This window comes from Hesperophylax consimilis, chromosome 8 (assembly GCF_061612785.1).
Source record: "Hesperophylax consimilis isolate HC1 chromosome 8, BYU_Hcon_1.0, whole genome shotgun sequence".
Lineage (NCBI taxonomy): Eukaryota > Metazoa > Arthropoda > Insecta > Trichoptera > Limnephilidae > Hesperophylax > Hesperophylax consimilis.
Genome location: NC_142843.1, coordinates 25781093 through 25805577, shown reverse-complemented (window position 1 = coordinate 25805577; position 24485 = coordinate 25781093). Strand labels below are relative to the sequence as shown.

Below are 24485 nucleotides of genomic sequence, written 5' to 3'. Positions count from 1 at the left end.
AATTAACTCATTTATCGACGTGTGATAAGAAAAGCAGGTGTTTAAGAATTTAATTAACGTCTAAAAACGATAGGCTCCTAGCAACCGTCGATTTTTCAATCGATTTTTCTATCGATTTGCTAATATTGTTTTTCATTGATGAAAAATAAGTTCCTACAACCAGCAGCGTGGAAATCTTCCGTCAATAAACTTATTTAACGGTAATAACGGTAATAACGGTAATGCAATAAAGGCCACAAGCTTGATAGACTAGAATCTTTAGAAATTACTCGCTTAATTAATAAAATAGACCCTAACTTTATAATGAATAAACAATTAAAATCATTTGCCAAGTCTCCGCTATTGTATCCATTGTAATTTTCATAATAATTTCGACATTAAAATATGTAATTAGGTTAGACCATCCCTACTTCAATGTAAACATGTACCCCTTCAATAAGTAACTTTGTAATTAATAAGCTATTAGTATCAGTTGCTAAGTCCCTACTTTCTTAATTCCTATAATAATTTCTCAAATGTAAACATGTATCTTTTCAAAAAGCAAATATAATCCCATCATAAATAATGATTTGACAATGAAATTAGGTCATTAATAATGCATATTACCTGTGAGGTTTTTTCCCTAATAAATATTGAAATGAGCTACAAACCCAAGGTAATTAGCTTACTGGAATTACCAAATATTTAGAAATACCACAATCTTAAACGACTTAGTAACAAATAAAATTGATTATAACCCTATGAACTACCCCTCTCCCCCCTCCCCCATATGTTGTGTATATAAACCGTAGACTAAGAATTTTGTGTACCAGTCTGAAGATGGCTTTGACGAGCTGAAACCGGTTACGGTCAAAATAAAATTAAGTGGAATAAAGTTTTTTATTTGTTTTATTATAATATATTATTTAACGGTGTTAAAATTTTAGATCAATATTATACTAATTTGCCCTGTTTGTGTAAAGAAACTCCTGGCGTATTTTTCAAGTTTGCTACGACAACAATGATGGCGTTCATTAATGACGTTTTTATAGGTTTTTTTCTGACTAGAACAAGTTTATTTAATCCTGTATGAATGTGGCTACATAGATAATATAATTATATATATTAAAAGAGTTATCATTTATTTAGGAAATTCATATTTAAATGTCATTTTCGAATTGAAATGTCAACGTCATTCAGAGATGTCAATATTACCTATATTAGTTAGACTCTCATAATATGGTGATAATTATGATAGACATAACCACCATAGAATAAGTCAATTGTTATTGTTTGATATTAGATAATATATTGTGTATGTAAGCGCCCGTCGGTCTGATCCTTTCATACTGAGAATGAATCTATGAATAATATTATATATTTCAAACATTGATTTAGTACACGCAAGATCAACCATTCCTGTAAAAAAAAAATTCTTCTATACCTATGTATGCATCTTAACCATCACCTAATACTAAATTATTTAAGGCCCAGTTGTTTGGCAGAAATTCAAATGTAACATTGTCTTCAAATGGCCATTCAGCGACATTTTGTTTTTTTAAGATTCCCGATTCCGATTCTAGACATGCGTTTCAAATTTCTGCTGACTCGTTTAACAACATGATATTCGTCCTCTTCTGCTGATCACAATTTGTTCTAAACCTAAAACGGACTTAGGATCGGCATTTAACGGCAACATTTCAACTGTCAAAAAAACAAAATAGCGCTGAGTGGCCATTTGATGTCTTTATCACACGTGAATTTCTGCGAAACAACAGGGCCCAAGTGTGCCACCCGTTAACTGTATGTTGTTATAGAATTTACTTACTAGGTATCAATATGTTAAACAGATTCTGTTCATAGGTTCCTCCGACATGATTAATTTCAATTGGAAACTTCGAAGTTCAAAAATTGTAAAAGTATTTAGTAAGTACCTACCTACCTATGACACAGATAATTTGGATATCTCAGTTGTTGTTTCAAACATAATTTGGCTATTGAAATGTGTTGGAATCGAATGTTTTCATATCATCAGTAAACAAAGTGAATATATCAGTAGTTGTTTCGAACATAATTTGGCTATCAAAATGTTTTGGAATCGAATTCTTCGATATAATCAGTAAACAACTACGCTACTTATAAACCCCACGAGACACACCGTTTCTGTTAAAAAGGAGATTTCTTGGACAAAATTTATTTGATTGCCTTCACTTTAACAACTAGATCTTATTCATCATAATATTATTATCAATGAATATAATATAATTTACTAAATTACGCACTATCTCTTAAGACTTTTTTTAATTGTAAGACTCCTCGATAGAAACATAATTACTACAGTTTTATGCCCTTGCCGAATTCATTTATTAACCTCGCCGTAGGCCATAGCTCCAATAATTAATAGAGTTGCCATTATGATTATTTGTTATTAGTTGTTAGTAATTGCTCGTTGCTCGCATTCTAATGTGGCCCCCAGGCCACTACAAATAGTGTTCAACGCGTGGCAAATGGACCGATAATTGTAATATATTGTTCCGAAGCAAATATATTATGCCGGTTATCACCCATTAATGAACGGAAAATTTTAGTGATCTTGAAAGTATTTTCTCAAGCACGCATTGTGTGCATACGCGCATGAAGTTATGATATGTCCATACAATATTGTTTATCCGTTATTAGCTTACTTACTCTTCAAATAAGTAGAAGTACAACAATATTTTTATTTGTGGTTTTTATATTGTATTTAATTTGTTCTAATAAATTGATACACGATATCCCCATGAACATAACAAATTCATTCCTTGCACATGAATCTATTTATTTGGTCAACATTATGTGTTTTAGGCCCGGTATATCGGTTGATTTAAAGCTAAGCTTGGTTGGAAAGTCGAGCTTAAGTCGGCGGCTTGGAAAATAATCCTTATATAGGTCGGAAGCCTAGATATTAGAAATATTACACGTGTTATCTTTGATTTTAATAAAGGAATGTTCTTATTTTTGTTCTATGTAAAACCAAATTACTATATACGTGAGTGGTACATCTGTGTTCTATACTGTCAGAGAGATCGAGAGCTTTCGAAATGTCAGATGATTTAGGCGGGCTAGTTTACGAGTTTATTTTTTAGTAAGTTCTCCACTTCAATCAGCATAGAGCAATATGCGAGGATACTAATTTTAAATGCTATTTGTTTTGCTAGAGTCAATGCACTATTCATGAAATTATGACAAAAAACCGCTGAAAACACTGTCATGGCGTTGAAAAATTCATCTTATAATACCTTACCGGATTATTTGTCTATTTTAGATTGATTATCAATTAAAAACGTCAAAATCCCTTATCGTTCGATGAATATAACAGTTCATATTGATAAATTTATGCAATTTACGTATATTTCAGTGAGATGGAAGCACGTAATTAATTACGTAAACGTCATATTTTACATTTTTTACTGCTAGCACCTCGGTGTCTAAAAATGGAACTATTCTGCTGCTTATCAAGGCTTAAGCGGCCGATTTAGGGTGCTTAAATTTGATAGAGGAATGTCGCACATAGCGAGGATACGGACTGACTGATATACCGGGCCTTATTCGGATAGGGACTAGAGAAAACTTGTTAAATATATATTATTCTTATCCTGCTACATGAGTCTGACTTTTAAAAACTGATCATATAAAACATCTCACAACCCTGGATCTTTCGACGTACAATAAAATATTATTCTTTAATACTTTACAAGTCGCCATTTTTCATGAATACTTGACAGCAGTGAATATATAATTATTCTACGATATTCAATTTATTTTTTATAAATTATTTTTAAGTAGTAGGTAGATAGATATTCCTCACAGTGAATGCATTATTTTCGCAATAAAGAGTGTGTCAAAATTCAGCAGACTTGCAGAAATTTTAAGTAATGTAATAGCATTCAACTAGTTACTTTAATTTAATATGTTCAATGTCCCGTTGCCACGTATTTCCATTTATATTATTTAGTTAATAACACTGTCATAGAGTCAAACTCACTTTCCCTCCATTTCTCTAGATATATTCAAAAGAAACACTGTTAATTTAATTTCCAACGTTGAGGTACCTACCTTCCGAAACCTTCTTTCATTTATTATATTATTGCAATTCTACCTCGGAGGAGGGTGTATATATGCCATACACGGCAACTGAATCTGTCGCTATGAAGATCTTTTGAGTGTGGGACATTTCAATGTGCATAGATACAGGAAAAAGCCACCTGTAATAATGTTTATACTCACCTACGTCGTGTTATGTACCAATGTAAGTCAAATATTGTTTTATTTATGTTGCGCGTGATATGTTATTATAGCGATCAAATTTGGCTGTGCCTATATTGTATGACTGCCCATTACTTATAAAACAATTTATGATGTTTGCATACTCAGGGCTGAAAACATAAAAAATAATAATTTTCGAAGTTTTATATAAATTTTAACCCGCAGTAACAAAAACATTGACTGTGTAGCTAGCAAGAGGTCGCGAGTTAAATAATAAAATTACATATAACAATTTATATATACTAAAAACATTATACATTCACTTTGCTCCAGAGTGGGAGAAGCTCGAGATCAAAACATTTCTTGAAATGTCTTTAGCTATATTTTACATGAGATGTCGATGGTCCACTCTCTTCAGCCGTCAAATAATCACACTAAATGAGGCATTGTTATGTGACGGTGTTCAACTGGCTCCGGGCACTATGATCTTGTGTGGCGTCACAAAATTGTTCATTAAACTACACAGGTACGAATATGACAACTTATTTGGACGTGGTTGTGATATTGATTGCAATTATTATTGCTATCCGCTTGGGACTATCATAATAAATAAGTGCTCCCTGTATATTTTAAGGCGTTCGCTGCATCTTGATTCTACACACATTCTTCGCGGTCGGTTTGAGGCATTATTCTCAAGGAGAAGCCGCACACGATTCTCCCGCTATGACGTCAAACAAACCTGTGTTATCCACACCTGTTGCTTCGTGACGTCAGTAACGTACCTGCCCCGTTTCCTGATACATTTAAAAACGTTACGCGGCAGATTTTGAATAATTCAGTAGCCCTAAAAGCACGAAAGCGGGTACTTAGGTACCTATCCACTTGGTCAACTATTATTACATGCTTATAAACTTTCTAGTTTCGACCTGAGCGACATTTTAACCTCCAAATGCTAAGTAACAGTATTTGGGTGATGAATTGATAATACTACTCTTGTTTGCGTCAACAGTAATTTTACCAGAGAGGTGATAAAGATATAAACCAATAAAAGATTTAACGCTGTACCAGGATTTATCGAATATATTTTATACTGTTATGGGCTTACTATGTATGTAATTGCGCAGTATTTTTTTATTGTTATCACTGTTCTTCGTATATTTTTTTATTTAATAATTTTATAGTTTATTCAAAGTCAATCTTGCGTTTCGTGTTTATTTCGAAGTTAATTCCTACCCCTGCCATCAATAGCAAAAACCACCTTCGATTGTGCCCATCACTAGCACCAATACAAATTTTCCATCTCGATATCACCTGCGTTTACCCGGTGTTCAGTACCCCCTAAGGTGGTTTTTGTTTTGGTGGAAATTTTCTTTCATTAGATTGTAAACACGACCGTCATTATAGGATCCACAACGTGATCAGTGTGTGAAATGTGGGTGCCTACCTGTATCACCTACGACGCACAATCATCGCCAGTCGCATTCATCTGTTTCATGTGAGATGAGTGATTTAATTGGTGTTGCCAGTTGGCATGTAACTAAGAGATAACCGGAAAAATTTAGTCTTAGGAAAGCAATAGGAATCATGGGAACGGTGTTGAAAAAAGTACCTACTTATTTATAATAAGAGTTGGTTACTGTCGATAGGTGCGTGGTTCAGCTAAGGAGAGCGACCAAAAGAGGAACACGAACGAACTATTTTTTGTACCTATTCATAGATTCTTTGTGGCGGTTACAGTATTGCTTAACTGCAGTAAGGCAGTTAGTTGCCTTAAATATTAATGTGCTACAATTATTAACTTATTTCGTTTCGATGATCTTAGAACTAGGTAGTTATAAAAATAATAATAAAATAATAACGGTGCTGAAAAAATGTACCTACTTATAAAAATTAATGAAAGATCATTAACTCATCGTTGGCAAGCATCCTCAACTTTATAATCAAATTTTCAATTTGGGAGGCGGGTTTAGGTAACGTCGCCCCGGGACCCATTTATTGGATAACACTCGTACCCTTTACCATCCCAGAACTTCCTCTCCTTCCTTTCCTTAAAAAATACCCTCCACACAGCATCCCAGAAGATAATATAGGAAAATGGTTTTCGTCTGTGTGGGGTTTATGTAAAAAACGTTTTGTAAGCGTATGCTCGTTTCTATTGAATAGTTTTTACAGAGAATGCTTAAGGGGGAATGCCTATGACACTTTAACAATAAGTTTTATGTAATACTAGATCGGTTTTTACACTATTTTTATCCAATAAAACGTTTTACGTAATAAATTTTATACATAATATTATGATTTATAAATAATAAGCATTGTAAGTTCACGTAAATACCTGCGTAAGTCGGCTACCGTATATAAATGGAAACAGAACAACTCCATAGTTCAACAAATTAATGCATTACCAATGACAGTAGCAAATTTCCCTCTTGCGTATGAATAAGGCAGTTAGAGATTGGTTTTTTCATGTGTCATTACTTTTTGCGACATTTAATCAAAATTATTATTATATGCCTTATCTAGAGAAGAAACTCTGATGTTCTGGAATTACCCTTCAAGTACATTAAAAATACCCAAAATAAAAGTAGCTACGCTTAAAAACAAAAATTAGGCCAAAAACAATTTAATAGCAGTAAAGTAGGTACTTACCTAATCGGATTTTTTCTTCGATAATTCTGAAAAAGCGATCGATTTCACCCCTTCGTTAATGTTTTCATTTTTTTCAGGTATAATGAACTAGCGCGAGTGGAAACTTTTATTGATAAATAATAGACTGATTGGTGCATTAATATATTCGGTAATTGTTACTTTAATTATGGGTTGAAATTTTTCCTACAATAATAATATTTTTGACTGTTCTTCGTTATTTGAACTCAGGGCTACCACCTTGCAGGGTGGAAAATAATTTATTATAGTGGGTACCTAATATTATGCAATAACAATATATGATGAACAGCGAATATTACATTAAACTGAAAGGTGTTGACACCCACGTAACAGCAAACGACAAATATATTACAAAAATGTCTGTTTTACTTCACTTTTATGAAGTGTTACAAACAAATAGTACTTTTATTTTACAATATTCAACCTAGAAGTTACTAATTTCATATATTTTAAATAAAATTCATTTGTAATTGCACGACTGTCAGAATGCTGGTATGAGCGTGAGAATAAAATTATTGTTGCACCTACAACTGTGTATTTATACTTGTTATTTAATTTTCAATTACAGTAGGTACTCAGCACCATTTATTTGCAGATACTTAGGTAATAATAACATTACGTTTTATGCATATTTATATAATAGTAAGTCACCTTTTACATAAGGTTGTGATTTATTATAAATAATAATATGAGGGTTCGTTCAACTAATAACGCGTTCCCAACTCATCTATTATATGATGTATTTCACAGAATCTATAAAATAGATCAGTGAGAACAAGCTTTCTTTGCCATAGAATATCCGATAGAAATAGAAACCCAATGTTGAATCAACTTCAACTTTCATTTTATTCTAGCAGAAATTTGAACAAAATAGAATAGAGCAAGTGTGTGAACGCGCAACAATTTATTTCCATTTTAAAACGGTTAGTTCTATGAAATAGATCAGATGCGTGGGATCTCAGCTTTACATACACTTAACCAGTAGTTCTGTAGACCTCGCGTTCAAAAAGTATTTTTTAATGTTCTTAATAAATTAATAAATCAAAACTATAATTTTCTCTGAAATCGTAAGATTTGTAAGCGATTCCTTAAATACCTACCTGTATTATAAGCCATAAATATTTTACGCAACATTTTTTTAAATTTCAAATAAGAAGTTATGTCTAAAGAAATGTGAACATCTCAATGACAATTCTTTTTTTAAACTTTCTTCAGGTCGATAGGTACCCTAATATTGATTATTCAGATTTGACAGCTCGTAGTAGGGACTGCGATCTCTGAACTCTGACGGGATAAAATTGTAGTATCTCCAACACTTTAACCATCTTGAATCGGAACCGGAATGTAACAAATAAATTTACAGAAAGGTGAAATGCTAAATGGTCGAGTTAAAACATGACTTCGCTACGCTCAGTCAAAAATTAGAAGGGCAGAGTATTATCACTTAGGAACTAGTTGGCAGACAAATAATTAGGCCCGAGAAAATACGGAGACTGGAGACACATAGGTACAAGCCTATCAACCAAATAAACATAGTAGATGTTTCGATGCAACGAAAGGTAGGTATGTCTTTAAATCCATCAATCTCGCGGCTGTGATACAAACAGAGATGTGCTTTATTTCAAATAAATCCATTTCAAATGGAAATGCAAAATGCAAAATGGGTATTTTCCATTTTGCATTTTAAATGCTTTTCTAAAAACCATTTTGCATTTTGCATTTTAAATGCTTTCCTCAATGCATTTTCCATTTTAAATGCTTTTTTGCAACATTCTTCCTACTATATCCACTCATCTTTTTTTCATAAGCCCCAAATGTCAGTCGGTCCTCAACCTCGCTATGAGAGATAATTTACATTTTTCAAGTTGCTCCCTGGTAGAAGCCCTGGCAATCGAGTGATACCATTACAAAAAATACTGATTCAAATACTGAACATGGGGCCATGACGCTGTAATATTAAATGTTAGATAGCAGTTTCTATGTTTTTACGTTGGCAACATTTGTCCCGCGCAAAATTTTTGTGGTTATAATCTGTAGTCGTGGCATTTTTTGATTTACCATCATGTAATATGTTTGTTCTACATTGAATGACATATTAAATGACAAAACTGTTTAAAAATTCTATAATTATTTTAATTGTTTGACCTGTGAAACCATTTTGCATTTTCAATGCATTTTGAAAATAGGTATTTTGCATTTTAAATGCTTTTCTAAAAACCATTTTGCATTTTGCATTTTCAAATGGAAAAGTTTTGACCCATTTCCATTTTGCATTTCAAATGGTTTTGGGTACCCATTTTGCACATCTCTGGATACAAAGGGCACATTTTAAATTTGTAATTTTTTAATCTTCTGGAAGGAGATAAGATTTTATCGTCGAGAGTAGAGATCTCCGAACTACGCATGAATTCCGTTGAAATTTAAATTTATTTGTTTGTGGATGAGTCGAGCGAGCCTCGATCTTTCTTACGATAAAGGCATTGTGCCATCCCTAGGAAGCTAGAACATCGGCCGTCGATTGACGTCAGAGCTAGCCGCCGCGAAAGTCAGACCGCTCGGCGCGATTCTTCCGTTTCTATAAAACCACCGCCTCGAATGTCGCTTGTTCAGTTGTAAAATTGGAGTTGTCCGTGGTACATTATCCTCGCGCCATACAATATTACTACTTGTTACTTGTCTTGTGTTCTCTCGTTGGTGTCTGCCGTCGTGAACATATTATTCATTACATACAAGGAATAAACATTGCGAACGCTTGTGTTCTCCAAAGGAAGTTGATAAAACAATCAAGTGAATTAAATTGTGTTGTTTCCGTTTCTGTGCTGTGTATTTGAGTGGATTAAATTTAAGTTATTTTAAATAACTACAAGAATGACTGTGAGCAGCACGATGAACGCCATGACCATCGCCAGGACATCTGGTGTTAATCGCTTTGGAGTCGGAGGACTGTTTTATGTCTCCGGCAAACCATTGGTACGTTGCGTTTGTACCTAAATGTCATGTTTTACGGTTAGTTTAAGTAGGTTACTGCAGTTGAACAAGTTTGCGTGTGAACGAAAGTGGATTTCAATCGCATTCATACATTCCGCAATTTGCCATTGAGTCCCCGGGGTCGGGCCTCCAACAATGCTAGTTATTATTTCAACATTGACGAAACAAAATCCTATGCGAATAATTACCGTTAGTGAAAATCTCAATAATATCAGCCTATACTTCAAATAACGAAAAATAATTGTCACATAACACATTTTCAATGATGGTATAATACTAAATAATGTGACACACATAACTGATACATTTAGCAAAATTGGCCATGGTGAAAATATCATTGTTTGTTATTATCAATGCGATTTATGAGTGAGCATTTTTATTATAAGTGGATTTCCGTGCACCTTTCATTCTGCACACAAATTTTTTTTACAAGCTTGTCTTTACAGGCGGACAAAGGAGTAACTATTTTTTGTAATTTATGGTTTTTTTATATCCACAGTCGACTGGCGACACCACCGACCTCAAAGTTTTTTCTGTTGCCTTGTATTATTATAATGTTATCGGTATAAATTATGTCTATGGCTGATAATTTAGTGTCTATGGTAAATTTTCCAAATTCAAATAAAGCTCAATATTCCTATTTAATTTCAGACTCCATCTGCTGAGAAATGTGAGTCGAATGATAAACGTCGCCCCCCCGCATCTCCACGCACAGACTCTGCCCTCCCCTCCCTCAACCTACACGCTGGACTCAAGAGATGGAGAAGAAATGGTTCGGGACTCATCTCGGCCCCCTCCAACCACACCTCTGAGAGGCTGCAGTACTTAGCCATTGTAAGTGTATATTATAATTTTTTTTTACATTTCAGTTATGTTGTGATAGGTACCTATTTTAAAAACTTCTTTACTACCAGTTAAATAATTCAGTGTAGGTACTGGCAACATTATTCTTGAAAATTGTTCTGTGAATAAATTCCCTGACCAATAAAAACAAACTAAATAAAAAGCATTTGAGTTTTACAATGTCCTTCAGATATTGCTGGCTTTAATATCTTATATATTTTGCAACCGACAACAATATTTGATTTGCTGTTTCTTTTTCTAGAATGCATTAGAGTTGTCTGCGCCTGCTTCAGACATTCTCCTGACATCCCGCGGAGCCCACTGGTTCCAGGTGTCCGGACATCCGGACAGCCTGGCCCCTGCCGGTCCTGGCACTGTGTGGAAGCGTCGTTGCGGTCCTGAGGACTCGGAGCGAAGGGCTTACGAAGCACTATCCGCCTGCCCTCACATGAAAAATGCCATCCCCAAGTATTACCGTGAGGTCAACTATAAGGGAGACAACTTTATCGAGCTGCAAGATCTTCTTTTTGGATTCCAGGTAATTTGAGAAAGATAGTTGAAGATTTTGCTAAAATTGATGGGATATAATTTTTCCTCAAAATTTGAACTTGATAAAAATATTTTCCTTACATAATATTCTGCTATAAATATCTTAAATATGACATGAAATGGATGAAAGAATTCATTATATTATTATTTTTAGTATTTTTTTATTGAAACACACCAAGTTGGTGATAATAATTCCTCCATGAATAGAAATTTCATGATGTCCATAGAACTAATTTGCTTTTTTGTAATCTTCATCACATCTCATAATAAGCTGACATTGCCCGTTGAAAATAAGTTAACTAATTTTAATTTTGTGTTTTTGCAGGATCCTCATGTCATGGACATCAAAATGGGAACGAGAACATTCTTGGAATCGGAAGTGTCAAAAACCATAGCGAGATCTGACCTGTATGAGAAGATGATATCGGTGAATCCCAACGCACCCACAGAAGCTGAGCACGAAGCCCGTGCCGTCACCAAACTGCGTTACATGCAGTTCAGGGAGCAGCAGTCTTCTACCAATAGCGAAGGTTTCAGAATTGAAGGGATCAAGCTGCCGAGCCAACCGCCTATCAAGGACCTGAAACAAGTCCGTACCGAGTCTCAGCTGGTCGAAACAATGAGCAAGTTCCTCGGAGGCAGATCCCACATCAGGCAGAAGCTTGTAAAGCGCCTTAAAGACATCCGCACAATGTTTGAGAACTGCGAATACTTCAAAAACCACGAGGTCATCGGAAGCAGCATCTTCATGATCTTTGACGAGAATTCCATCGGAGCGTGGCTGATCGACTTTGCTAAGACCAACACCGTACCTGATGGTGTCAGGGTTACTCACCGAGCTCCATGGAAGCAAGGCAACTACGAAGAGGGCTTCCTTTATGGGCTGGACAGACTTATAACGGTTAGTTTCATTTTAACCAATGTTCATTTTTCGATTCACATTATGTGTATTAACTACCTAATGTTCGGTTTGAATTTATGTCATATTCGTCTAAATTATATTTGAAATATGGCATGCTTGAGTGGATAACTAACAGTTGATTTTATTATTTATTTTAAATACATGATATTTGTCATAGACATATACAGATATATTAAATCAGGAGGGGCTGCCTGTTTCATGGTGAAATATTTTGGAACAAATAAAAAAATGGATGTTATTTGACTGTTGAAAACTGATAACCTTAACCACTCCTTGGGTTCTATGTGAACACTTTGTTCTGAAAAACAAAAATCTAATAATGTGTCTCCTTCTTGTTACAGGTGATAGATAATGGAGGTTTAGACTGTCCCCCTGTCGAACATATAACCCCGATCGTCGAGCGATGAGATATGAGCATTAGGAAATAATGTGAACATTATGAGGTACAAATACCTTGAATCATAGGAAATATTCGATGATTGAAAAGCTTTCGCTAGGATGAACCTGTACAAAGTTCCCAGTATTCACAATGTGATAAGATGTAGTTTGAATGTTTAAATTAATCTTGTGTACGAAGCATTTAAGATACTGAAGACTGTATTGTTATTAACTACAAAGTAATGATTTTGGATACCCGCAAATGTATATTATGTGTTAGTATATCTAGAGATCCAATTTGTAGTAATGGTATCAAAACAATCTAGTCCAATCCTGAATTATTATGAATATAATTTAAGTGTTCTATAATAAACATTTTTGTAAGTTAATCTGTAATTTGTTTTATTTACCTATAATTTTTTGACACTAGGTACCCTGAACGAGCATTCATAGCAGGATAAAACATTGTATTATGAATATTGAATGTGACGACTGACGCATATGTGGAGATTACTTCCGGAGTCTACAATTAAATGTTGCACTTTTGATAAAGATTATGGCATGGCACTTTGATCTGCAGTGTATTATCCTTAAATTATGTTAAAGAACCAAAGCTAGAATTTAAGCATTAAAGGATTGTCACAATATTATACATGGAACGCAGTCAATGCTGCATTAGACAATGGCGAGCATCTGGCACTGTTTGGTTTGGGTCTGCTTCTGGTACTACACATTATGTCGGCTATTAAGAGCTCACATGCTTTCGGTGACGTCATTGCTGCTGGCGATGTATTGGGAGCGACGTGGAAGGGATCAGGGGGGCGACTTATGAAGGCAATTTAGCAACCCAACGAACAGTAGGTATAGTCACCTAAGACATATTGGGGCTTTGGCGGCAAAACCCACGCAAAGTCTTCGAATTGTTTTTTCTTAGTTTGATGTTACATGACATCATTTACTTCAATTTTGTAGCCTAGTTTGAAAACGTTGTTTTGCTATATTATAAAGCAATCTTATAATTTGAATAGTTTTTATTCGGAGATGACACTTCATTTACCGTGCAAATCTGTGTTACAAGCTGTCAGTCTCTGACAAACTTGCGAATGTCATTGTACTTGACTTACATTACATCAAAAGGATAATAATTTATGAACGCCTAGTTTTTTTATTATATATATATATATTTACCTTTGCCATATTTTGACATGTGGTCGAAGTATTTCCGCTTTGCAATAAAATACAAATAAGTGGAATATTTCTGAATGTATCAGAAAACTAAAAACTTCTTTTGAAAGATGATAAAATACAAATCTTAATATCCTCTATCTTATACTGTATTATTTTATATAAATGTTCGTTTGTTCAAAATCTTAAGTCTCCCAAAGTTCTTCACAGATTGCTTTGAAATTTTGAGTCAGCATTGCATTACAATATGCGTGTTTTTTATATACCTAAGTATATTAAAATTATTATTTTTAAAACAGCGCCATCTGTTGGACAAACATACTTTTTTTGAAAAGCAGCACCATCTGTTGGACGTAAAAGCAACATTCGCCATTGTTTTTCTATCTTCATAGACAGACTGAGCCACAGCTACTCGTGGCAAGGTACATATTAAAATTATGAATGCGAACATAAAAAAATTTAATGGCTCATCTTCCATTTTTTGTAACTAACATTACTGATAACGAAAAAACATATATAAAAATACAGCCATTTACATGTACTACAAACATTGCTGTCACCTCCCTTTTTTGTCTTTTTATAAAAAAATAATGAATAAATTACGTTCGGAACCATTGGTTCCATAAAAGTGCGCATACATTTTTTTCTGTAGTAAACTTCTGGATTTTAAAATAAAACGCGTTGTTTTCTAAGAAGAACTTTCTAACACCGTTCAGATCATATTTCTCATCATAACAGAAAGGGAGATACAAAGATTTCTATGAGACCATGTGAGTTGTTCCCAAAAGCGAATAAATGAGCCTGAAGGGTTAATATATACGGTCACCGGGTATGTCATCAAAATGACAATTCAACACACCTACATAAAGTTATATAAAGTCATAAAAAGTGATGAAACAAAAACTAGGTTACATAGGTAACTATTAAACCTAGTTTTTGTTTCATCACTTTTAATGATTCTATCACTTTTTAAAAGGTGTGTTGAATTTTCATTTTGATGGAATATCATGGAACCATTAGATTGTATTAGATATTAGTTATTGGTCCCAGTCGGTCCCAGATGTGTCCCAGCATAAATAAACCATGAATAAACCAATCATGTCCCAGTCATAAATAAACCACTGTCCAGTGATGGTATGCCGAAAAAATAAATCTCCCCAGCTTTTTCGCCAAAACTCCCCAGATTCTAAAAATTTGGTACTTCAACCTTGAAAAATAGACAAAAATGCAAAAGTACGGGTTAGAACAAGGCGCAATAGCTATCTATGAGGAGGAGGGGGAGAGTTTTTTATGATATGAATAATGTTTTATTTCCTAATATTTTGACAAAACAATATTATTAATTTAATGATAGTTAATACTTTCTACAAAACTTTTCACTGTGTAATATTAACACCTTGCCATGATAAATAAAAAAAGTGGGTGTGTCAAGCCTACGCAAGACAGAAGTGAAACTTCTAGTTTCAGCTGATGCTTGGCGTGGCGCAGTTCGCTGGTGTCTGAGAGAGAGGAAAGAAGAGAAGAGAGAGAACGTTCGTGAGCGGCTCCCCCACCTCAACAAGGTTTCACTTCAAAAATGCCACAGCCGAGAATCGAACCTCGCTTAACTGATTGAAAGCCAACCACGCTGAGCACCAACTGTAAGCAAAGCCGCATAAATTGATTATATTATGTAGGTTCTGAAAATATGAGAGCTTGTTATGTTTTATAATGTTACCTACATCACACCCAAAATATAATATATTTTTAAAAATAATGTACAATGTACAGAAATAGAATCCCACACAAGATCGCGTAGTGCGCTCTAGCGAACGGATATTTTATCAGAGGGAGATAGTTTTAATTTTTTTTTCTGTAAATTATTACATATTATCAAAATAAATAAATTAATTAAATAAATGTAATACAATTATCATAATATACGGATTAGATAATAATTTTAATCCAACACAATAACGCAAAGCGCGCTCTAGCGGAGTAATGTTTTATCACAGTGAGATAAGTGTTTTTATTATTTTGCAATATTATTTTCTTTTAAAAAATGTTCTGACCTACTAAAAAATAAGATATTGAATGAAAAAGGCGTTAAAAACAAAAAAATAATGTGCGATGGCCGAGAATCGAACTCGGATCAACTGCTTGGAAGGCAACTATGCTGACCATTACACCACCAACGCCAGTTGTCGGGATGAGCTAAGAAGCATTTATATGTTACTTCAAAACTTTGACTAGATCAAATGAACTTTAATCGGTGGTGGGGGTACCCGCATTTTCGTTTCGGTCATGAGTCGGTTTTACTCCGGTCCTCGAAATTGCATGACGCGCGTAAAGAAGTTTCACTTCAAAACCTACTGTTAGCACACAAAAATTAAATGTGAAAGAAGCAAAGCAATAAAAATACTATTTACATTTATCTACAATATTTTTAGAAATGGTTTCGCTAGGCTTATCAATCTTGCAATGGTTCTTACCAGAGACCAACTTAACAGACATAAATATCTCTCTGGCCAGGCTTAAAATGCAACTGATACACCGGCCCAATTTATGTTAGCTATGAGAGAGATCTACTTCCGTCGTGTTGCTCTCTGGTAGGAGACTTAAATAAACCACTCACTGGTAGGAGCCCTAATCCTAGTGATACCATCACTTAAAAATACTGATATACTACGGCCTCCTTTTCAGGCCGTAGCCAGATACCTACATTAGTTTTTGAAAACATTTAAATCCCCTTATCAACATATATAATATTTCATAAACACAAACCATTCCAGACAAACTACGTTTCTTCACATCAGCCGTTCACTGCACAAAATGCATGTTTACACAAAGTCCTCATCCTCAAAATTCCCCAGATTTATTACTTTTTTTCAAAAAACTCCCTTAAAAATTCCCCAGATCTGGGGACATACCATCACTGCTCCCAGTCAACCACAGATATACCATTCAACATTCGAAGACGGACAAGCCATTACAGCCATAGAAAATCACATAAATTTGACAGATATAATGCAGTAGTGATGGGCAGTATCGAAACATTTACATTTTTGTCTTGATATCATAATATTATAATGATGTGGCTGGTGTGAATGATTACAAATTTGGATGCGTTTCATAAGACGTTAAATTTATGATATCCAAATTTAAATTGAATAAATAATACATATAAGTTTTATACCTACTTCCAATTATAAGGAAATACTATACCTACTTGAATATTCCTAATGGAGGTTTGGATTCTCCTGATATTTCTCATTATTCTGTGTCAGTCATTCGTAAATAAAAGAAATCATTCATCTCCACGGACATAAAAACCTGGATACTGAAACAATACCAAATATAATATTTATATTTCATTGCATCTTTCACAAAAAACAGGAGACTCATCCCCCTCCCTCCCCCATCAGACTTAGATTGCGTAGGAATAAAAAAAAATAGTACTGGCAGATTACATTCCTGGAAAATACAAAAATATTATTGGTAACATCTCTTTTATAAACGTGATTTACATGTGGTAAGTAGAGGTTTAAAAATGCGTTTTAAAATTTTTTCAAACCTCCCACCCTTCTCCCTTCCTCCTTCCTAGGGTCAAACAACACAAAAAATGCGAATGTGAATACTATCGCTACGACATTGATCGCCAACGAATTGGCAAAAACCGGGGACGCTGCACAGAAAAGACCCACAATGGCTGCCCTGCAAACCGTATTTTCGCAAAAATAATGTAAAAATAGGTACCCAAAAATATAGATAATAAATTACAACGCAAAACAACAACCCCCAAAGAAAATGGCAGTTTGAAATTTGTGCATAGTTCGCTAAATCCAGTGTTCATGTTGGTCTGGGTCATTTTGTCGCCATCTTGTTTATTGAACCAATCATAGAATACATATTTTTATTTAGACGAATTGAAATACACCTACATCATTTTGAGCCCTATGAACCGCAAAACTTTTTTATTGTACAAACGCACCTTTTTACAAAATCGAGCGGGAAGAAAATTTTTGGGTATTATTTTTCATTATTTGGTTTAAGTTTCGTTTCGTTGGTTTGCAAAAGAAGTTGCAATGAGTAAATTAGTGAATTTCGTAGCTCCCGTAAAGAATAGCTTGGATCTAGCTAATTCACAATGTTCGTCAGCTGCGCCTATATCTTCACAAGCAAGTAATGAAAGTGATAAAAAGAAAACCTTATTCAATTCAAAGAATATGCAGCCATCGGCAAATTTTTCTGCCGAAATGGAAGACGACTCTTCCATTCGTAAGAATATTGAAAGCATTTCCGAACTGAAGAAGACATTGGTAAATACAAATTAATGAATATCTTACAAAATTAATAATGAAACTGATAAAATTCGGAAAGTTTGGAAATAGGCATAACAAAATTTCCATTTGATGTATTGCGATATTATCTTCCAGCTTCGTGTATTGTATTTTTGGTTACCTTATCGAACCCCTCTTTTACCTATTTACTTTTATTATTATGGTTTCACTGTCGTAATCAGAATAGCTGATTAGTCTGTCGCCCCCGTTTCCAAAATAAGGCAAATTTGTGAAAAATAAGTAACCAAAGCATTTTCTTAAAATTTTAGGATAATGTTAAAGGAAAACAAAATAAGCGAAAAGTTAAAATCCAAGATATTTCAAACAAGAAAATGAAAAAGGATAAGAAAGTTGCTAAGAATAATAAGATTACATTTGAAAGAAAACTGTCAGGAAAAAAATTGAAGGAGAAAAAGGTTTTAAGCAAAGGAAAAAAGATGGAGTCAGAATCCGAAAAAGTAAAAGTTGCAATAAATTCTGATGAGAAGTTGATTGAAAAATCAAAACCTGAAAAAAAATTGAATATGGTTACAAAAGAAGGAAACAAACCCAAACAATTGACATTTGCATCTCAGGAAACAAATAATCAGCAAATGAGTCAAACTTCAAATTCTTTCTTAATGTAAGTTATTTTAAATATCATAGGATAAGAAAAGTCCCAAAACGGGTGTTACTGATTAAAGCACAAACATTCTCAACACAAACTAAGTTCTATTAACCTAAAATGATGAGGACTGGTTCTTAGATTGGAACGAATCATATCTTTTAACTAAGCAACACTTCCCAAGGGGTCTTCTGGCTGCCATCTGATTTGTCAAAGTTGTGTTGTTTATTGAAAAAGGAAAACCATATGCATCCAAATATGCTGGTGACATCAAACATTAATAAAATATGTAATACAAATGATAAACATCAGTTACAGGGTTTTATGAATTTCTTTATTCCAGGCAAATGACCTTAAGCCAGCCGCCAAAAGGCATATCATTCAAAGACAAAATGAGATGGCTTCAGGAGAGAAGGCAGGTTGGAATCTGGATAGAGTGCTGCAATAGCCACTGCAACAAGTTTAGATACATACCCGATGTGCACGATCCTCTGCAACTGCCTGCTATTTGGTATTGCAACATGAATTCAGGTAAATATTCCAATTAGAATATTTGTGTGCTTTCATTAATAATTTCGTAATTAAAATATAAATAACAACTTATAAAATATTCTTATTTATATATGCAATACTTTTAATTATGTGAAAGTACTTTTTTTCATATTGCATTTTTTAAAGTTGTTTTCAGCTCGGTTGTCAAATCTCTTGAAATTATATCGACGCCAGAAAGGCAAAAATTTAGTCTAAAATCAGTTAATCATACAGTGTTGATTTGAATTTTTGTCCAATCAAAATTGCATGATTAACTCATTTTTGACTAAATTTTCGCTTACACCCTTTTGCCTTTCCTGCATCGATATGTTGTCTTTATGTTAAATTTCAGTTTATAAATCTACTCTTACCCTTTGTCATCTGCGGAAAGTTACCATCGTCCCATTGATGTGCTTGTTCCGAGGATAGTTCAATCCTTAATATCTGAACCAAAAGACACCAACATTCGAATCTAATCTGTTCCTTTTATTTATTAATTAATATTTCTTAATAATAATAATAATAGTATTGATAATGTTCATAATGCATTTATCATCATCACTACATCTTACAGTGGAATTTGGCTTCCTCCGCAAATGTTCTCCGCTGGCTGCGATCGCTCGCCATTTGCCTCCAGTCTTCAGTCCTTTCCGCAGTCTTTTCACTTCTTTCTGGGTAGATTCCACCGAGGCTCTCACTTGTCCTATCGTAATGCATTAAGTTGTACCATCGATGTAACTGTTCCAGACGCCGAGGCGAACAGTTGCAGCAAGGCGGAGCACAAGCTGAATGTGTCGGAAGAGGAGGACCTGATCCACGCGCTGTACTCCGCTGGTTCACTGGTTTGGGCGCAGCTGGAGGGATTTCCGTGGTGGCCCGCCATGGTGGACGACTGTGCAGACACCGAGCAGTACTATTGGTTGGATGGCTTTTCTGATATTCCTGTAAGTCCATTTTCATGCAATAATAGATTCTTCCAAATTCACAGGAAATATTCATATCAGAAATCTATTTATGTAATGTTGATAAAATTTATTAGGCCTGGACTTAAACTGAGAACTAGTTGGGCGGGTGCTATATCAATTTCAATCTTAAATCTTATCTGAAAAGATCTCTTGATTGTCTTCAATAATTTCTTGTCAATATTTTATATATTTTTTTTATGTAAAAGAAAAATCTTGTTACATACTTCTTTCATTGTCTAGATCTTCAAATACCTATTTAAGATGATTTATTTTTAACGTTGCTGGGGGTTATCCTTAGGAGAAAGACATATACCATCGCGAACTTTTCTGTAGACCTTTTTAAGAAATACAATTCCGTAGTACATTATTTTGATGTATCTCATAAGGTTTAGCCAGCGTTAACAATGTAGTGCCCGAAAACATATTTTTATGAGTTGATTATAAAACATCGACTTTTCAATCAGTCAATAAATAATCCATGAAAAAAAATCATTTTTTAATATTTTGAATTTATTGTTTTTGTGACATTTGATTATTATAGTAAATTTTATTATTTAATTTTTATTTGATGAAATAAAAAAAAGTAATTGGCAATATTTCCAATGTAGAATGAGCAAGTGATGGGCCGTAGCAGGGACACGTGTTCCTAATGGTGTGTCCATGTTTGCGAGACGTTTTCTATGATCCACCATATATATCAGCATGTTGCAATCAAGAATCATAAAGTTTCATGCTGACATATCGGCATACATAAAGGGTTAATTGACTGATTTACTACCAAGCAAATTCTAAGTTTACCTCTGAATATTCACTTTATGTTCATTCTCCTCCGCCCTGAATTGTCTAAACATTTTCAGTACTGTTACTAAGCTTCCCTTTTTGGTATCTTCGTAAATAAAAATGACTTAGCTTCCATAACTCTATCCCATGTCCTTCCTTATTCTGTTTCAGAATTATTACAATGTAACCTTTTTCGATTCCGGAAAGGTGACACGAGCATGGGTTGCTCCCAACAAGTTGAGGCCATATTTCGCTTGTGGTAAGGTAGTTCAGTATCAGCAACAGAAGGTAGCTGTCGATTTTCAGAGACGTATTGATACGGCCATAAAGCAAGCAAACGATGCTTCCAAACTGCCAGTCCTGGAGAGGCTTCAGAAATACAGCTTTATTGCAAGGTACAAGGGGCCGATCAATTCTCCGAAAAAAATTCATGGATTGAAGAGGTATTCATCCAAATTTCATGATCTAAGCAGCCGCTCCTCCGATTCTCCTAGCTCGGATAGTGAAGACAATTCGCAGTCAGAGAAAAAAGCCAAAGAAGTCATCACACGTAAGCCAATTGTTGCCAATACACAAACTGTAATTCAGAAAAGACATGAGCCAATTTCTTATACAGAAAACAAGCCCACTGTTAAGAAAACAGGAAAGCTAGCTGTTGACGTGGTAAATAAGGAAAATGTGGTCAATACTACAAGGTGCTCCATTGATAGTGAAATTAACATTATACGAGAATCTGAGGCCGACACCTGGAGGGTAAAGGCCTCGATTCTCCGCCAGAAAAGCGCCAGTGGCTTGTTGAATATGTCTGAAGAAATACCAATTCAATCCCAAATTGTGTATAAGAAATCTCTGAAAAAGCCGCCACTTGCACAGGAAGAGGAAAATAGCAAGTCTCTGAGTAGTGAAGGTATTCTGACCCACTCTCAATCTTGTGTAGATGTGACGGATGTGGCAACCGGGAATATTTCAGGTAAATATGGTAAACTTTAAATACAACTTTTGATTTTACAACCTCCATGGCTCATTGACTCTGGAGATCCCGGGTTTGAATACAGGCATGAGCAAATATATATTACGCACGTTGTGACAGCACGTACCCGAAGAATTTCGACCAGTGATTCCTGAGCATATTTGGAGTAAAAAAGTATGTCATCTTGCTCCGTTATGATATATTTTTTTGAATTAAAAAATTATATTTTTCTATCGCCACTGATCACAATACTGCAAATATTGACGTATCACATGTACGCGCTATGTCTCATCTATGAAGTGTGATTGAAAAAAAAAATATTTTTAATTTTTAAAAAACAATGCTCAGGAATTGCAGGTTAAAATCCCTGTATACGTGAATCAGTATCATCCTACTTATTACTTAATAATAAAACAAATTTTTTGCTTATATTATTTAATGAATAAAATATTTCATATAGAGTAGTTTCTAGAGACTTTATGAAAATACTTTTGAATAAAATGATGACACTCACAGCAATAGCGCTGTGATGATGGATTTATTTGTATTCATGGTTTATAACTAACAGCATCCGTGGTCGAGTACTTAAGATTCTCGACTTCAGGGGTTGTGGGTTCAAATCTCTGCATGAGCAAGAAAATTTTATTTGATTTGTGTTATTTCACAATTAATGTATATTTGTCCCATTCTCTTATACTTCTCATACTTTCTGTATCACCCTGGTGAAAGGCTACCATTCAAAATTGAAATATTGCTTAAAATTCATTTTACTGACCAGATCTGAAAATCCAGATGCTTCCCAACTTTCATTATACCTATCTCATTCCCCTCCCGACTACCTTCAGCCTCATAACGTATCTAATTGGAGAAGCTATTATCTCACTGGCTCCTTACGGTTGGGAGCAGTTCAGACTCTTAACCCATTGGCCTCAAACGACGCCGTCCCGGCGGGTCTGGTGTCGTCGGCTTAAAAACGAAAAAGTGATACATTATTGACATCTGTGTTTAAAATTTTAAATGCCAATCGCTCTGTAGATAATTAAGCATTCATTTCGTAGTAATTGGCAGGACTCCGTTGGTACAGTTTTTTCCTGATATTTACGATTGAAATTTTGTTATATTTCAGCGTCATTGAATTTTTTTTAAAATAGCGTGTGGTTCGGGAATTGACAAGCTTGTTCGTAAAATGCGTGGTGGGCGACTAACATCAGCCCAAATTGAAATAAAATATATTATGGTCATAAGTATGATTAATGTAAAACTTTTCTTAATCCAATTATAAAAAAACGAAAAAAAAAGGTTTTTATAAAAAAAATATTTTTATATCCTCGTTTAATCATATTATTATTAGTTTTTAAAAAAACTGCATATATTTTTTGCATACCTTAATTCAATGAATGAGTAAATTTAAAAAAATTGTTTCGTTTGCATGTTTAGTTTAAAAGTTATGTAAGATTTAGTACACCACTGCAGATTTAAAACTTCGGTACAAAACAATTCGGAGGCCAATGGGTTAAAAAAATATATATTTACCATATCTTTATGCTACAAGCAGTTGATTTCGACAGCTTCAAGAAGTTACAGCTCAGTTAAATGTTAGTCAGTGTATGTCAAAAGAGTTTTTATCTATGAGAACTGCAGATCGCCACGCATTCACTGCCTGTAGCTATCGATATTGACTGCTTTTAGCATTTTGTGTATTCCAGGCCTTAGACCTTCATTACACATAAATTTTTGATTATGAAAATTGTCATATTCGTTTTAGAGCCTCAGGATGGTGACATACTTGAAACTGAGGAATCCATATTTCTAAATTTGTTTGGTTCAGATGCGGTGGTCCCTTCCACCGAAACCGATGTCACTAATCTTCACCTCGAGGAATCGGATATGTCTGATGAATCAGATGAAATTTCTAACAAATCCTTAAATTTTGAAAATTACTAATTAAAAAATAATCTACTTGTTCATTGTTTCTTTCTGTTTTAAATGTTCATATGTGATGAAAAGATAAATTTTTTTTTCAAATTGTTGATGTTAACGCACATTATGTGTCGAACAAACTATGTATAGTTTTAATTTCATGACGATCAACAACCCTCCTTTGCGGGTAGAATATATAATTATTATTATCATTGTGCAAACGTTGGCGCCAACCCGCCAATTTGTGAACGCTGTTGGCGCCAAGATCCTTTGATTTGTGCATGAAAACTGACAATAATCAGGTTGTCCGGCCAAAGTTGGCGGCCAAAGCGTGCAACGGCCAATAAGCGCCAAGTGGTCATGTACACATTGGACCAACGTGTACTAGGGCTATAGTACATAAGGATCCAAGGATAGATATATTTTTATTTCGTGCATACATTCCTATATTTAAAAAAAATTATTTCTCTCATTTATAACTACTGTAACATTATAAAAAAGTTCTTTAATTTGAAATAATTTTTGGTTTATGTAATTCAGTTCAGAAAAAAGGTTTAACTGCTTTATTTTTATTTATTATAGTTAAAGAAATATATAAATATTTCACTTTCTAACTAACTACACAATTCAAAGCTGTATA

The 24485-nt window shown here is 34.3% G+C and overlaps 2 protein-coding genes across 5 annotated transcripts in view; both read left to right on the top strand.

Moving 5' to 3' along the window:
* Window positions 1–12939, top strand: part of IP3K1 (inositol-trisphosphate 3-kinase-like protein) — a 207585-nt gene extending 194646 nt beyond the window's left edge. For 3 of the 4 annotated variants that reach the window (XM_089634556.1, XM_089634559.1, XM_089634557.1), the window contains 4 exons: window positions 10531–10713; window positions 10985–11260; window positions 11597–12172; window positions 12535–12939. In XM_089634556.1, coding sequence (XP_089490682.1) covers window positions 10531–10713; window positions 10985–11260; window positions 11597–12172; window positions 12535–12600 — 1101 coding nt within the window. In that variant the 3' untranslated portion in view covers window positions 12601–12939. Of the gene's footprint in view, window positions 1–9460; window positions 9862–10530; window positions 10714–10984; window positions 11261–11596; window positions 12173–12534 lie in introns of those variants that run through there. The other variant, XM_089634558.1, reaches the window with a different exon arrangement.
* Window positions 12940–17783: 4844 nt separating this feature from the next.
* Window positions 17784–24485, top strand: LOC149421795 (uncharacterized). Its single transcript, XM_089634555.1, has 6 exons — window positions 17784–18054; window positions 18345–18697; window positions 19023–19210; window positions 19958–20154; window positions 21127–21925; window positions 23691–24485. The coding sequence occupies exons 1-6, from the start codon at window positions 17821–17823 to the stop codon at window positions 23867–23869; spliced, it is 1950 nt and encodes a 649-aa protein (XP_089490681.1). The 5' UTR covers window positions 17784–17820; the 3' UTR covers window positions 23870–24485.

What these genes read in the sequence shown, in the direction of transcription:
- LOC149421795 (XM_089634555.1), top strand. Translation starts at nt 17,821, where the DNA reads ATGAGTAAATTAGTGAATTTCGTAGCTCCCGTAAAGAATAGCTTGGAT. An exon ending in GTATTGCAACATGAATTCAG is followed by an intron (nt 19,211 to 19,957) that starts GTAAATATTCCA and finishes TAACTGTTCCAG; the next exon opens with ACGCCGAGGCGAACAGTTGC. An exon ending in GGCAACCGGGAATATTTCAG is followed by an intron (nt 21,926 to 23,690) that starts GTAAATATGGTA and finishes TATTCGTTTTAG; the next exon opens with AGCCTCAGGATGGTGACATA.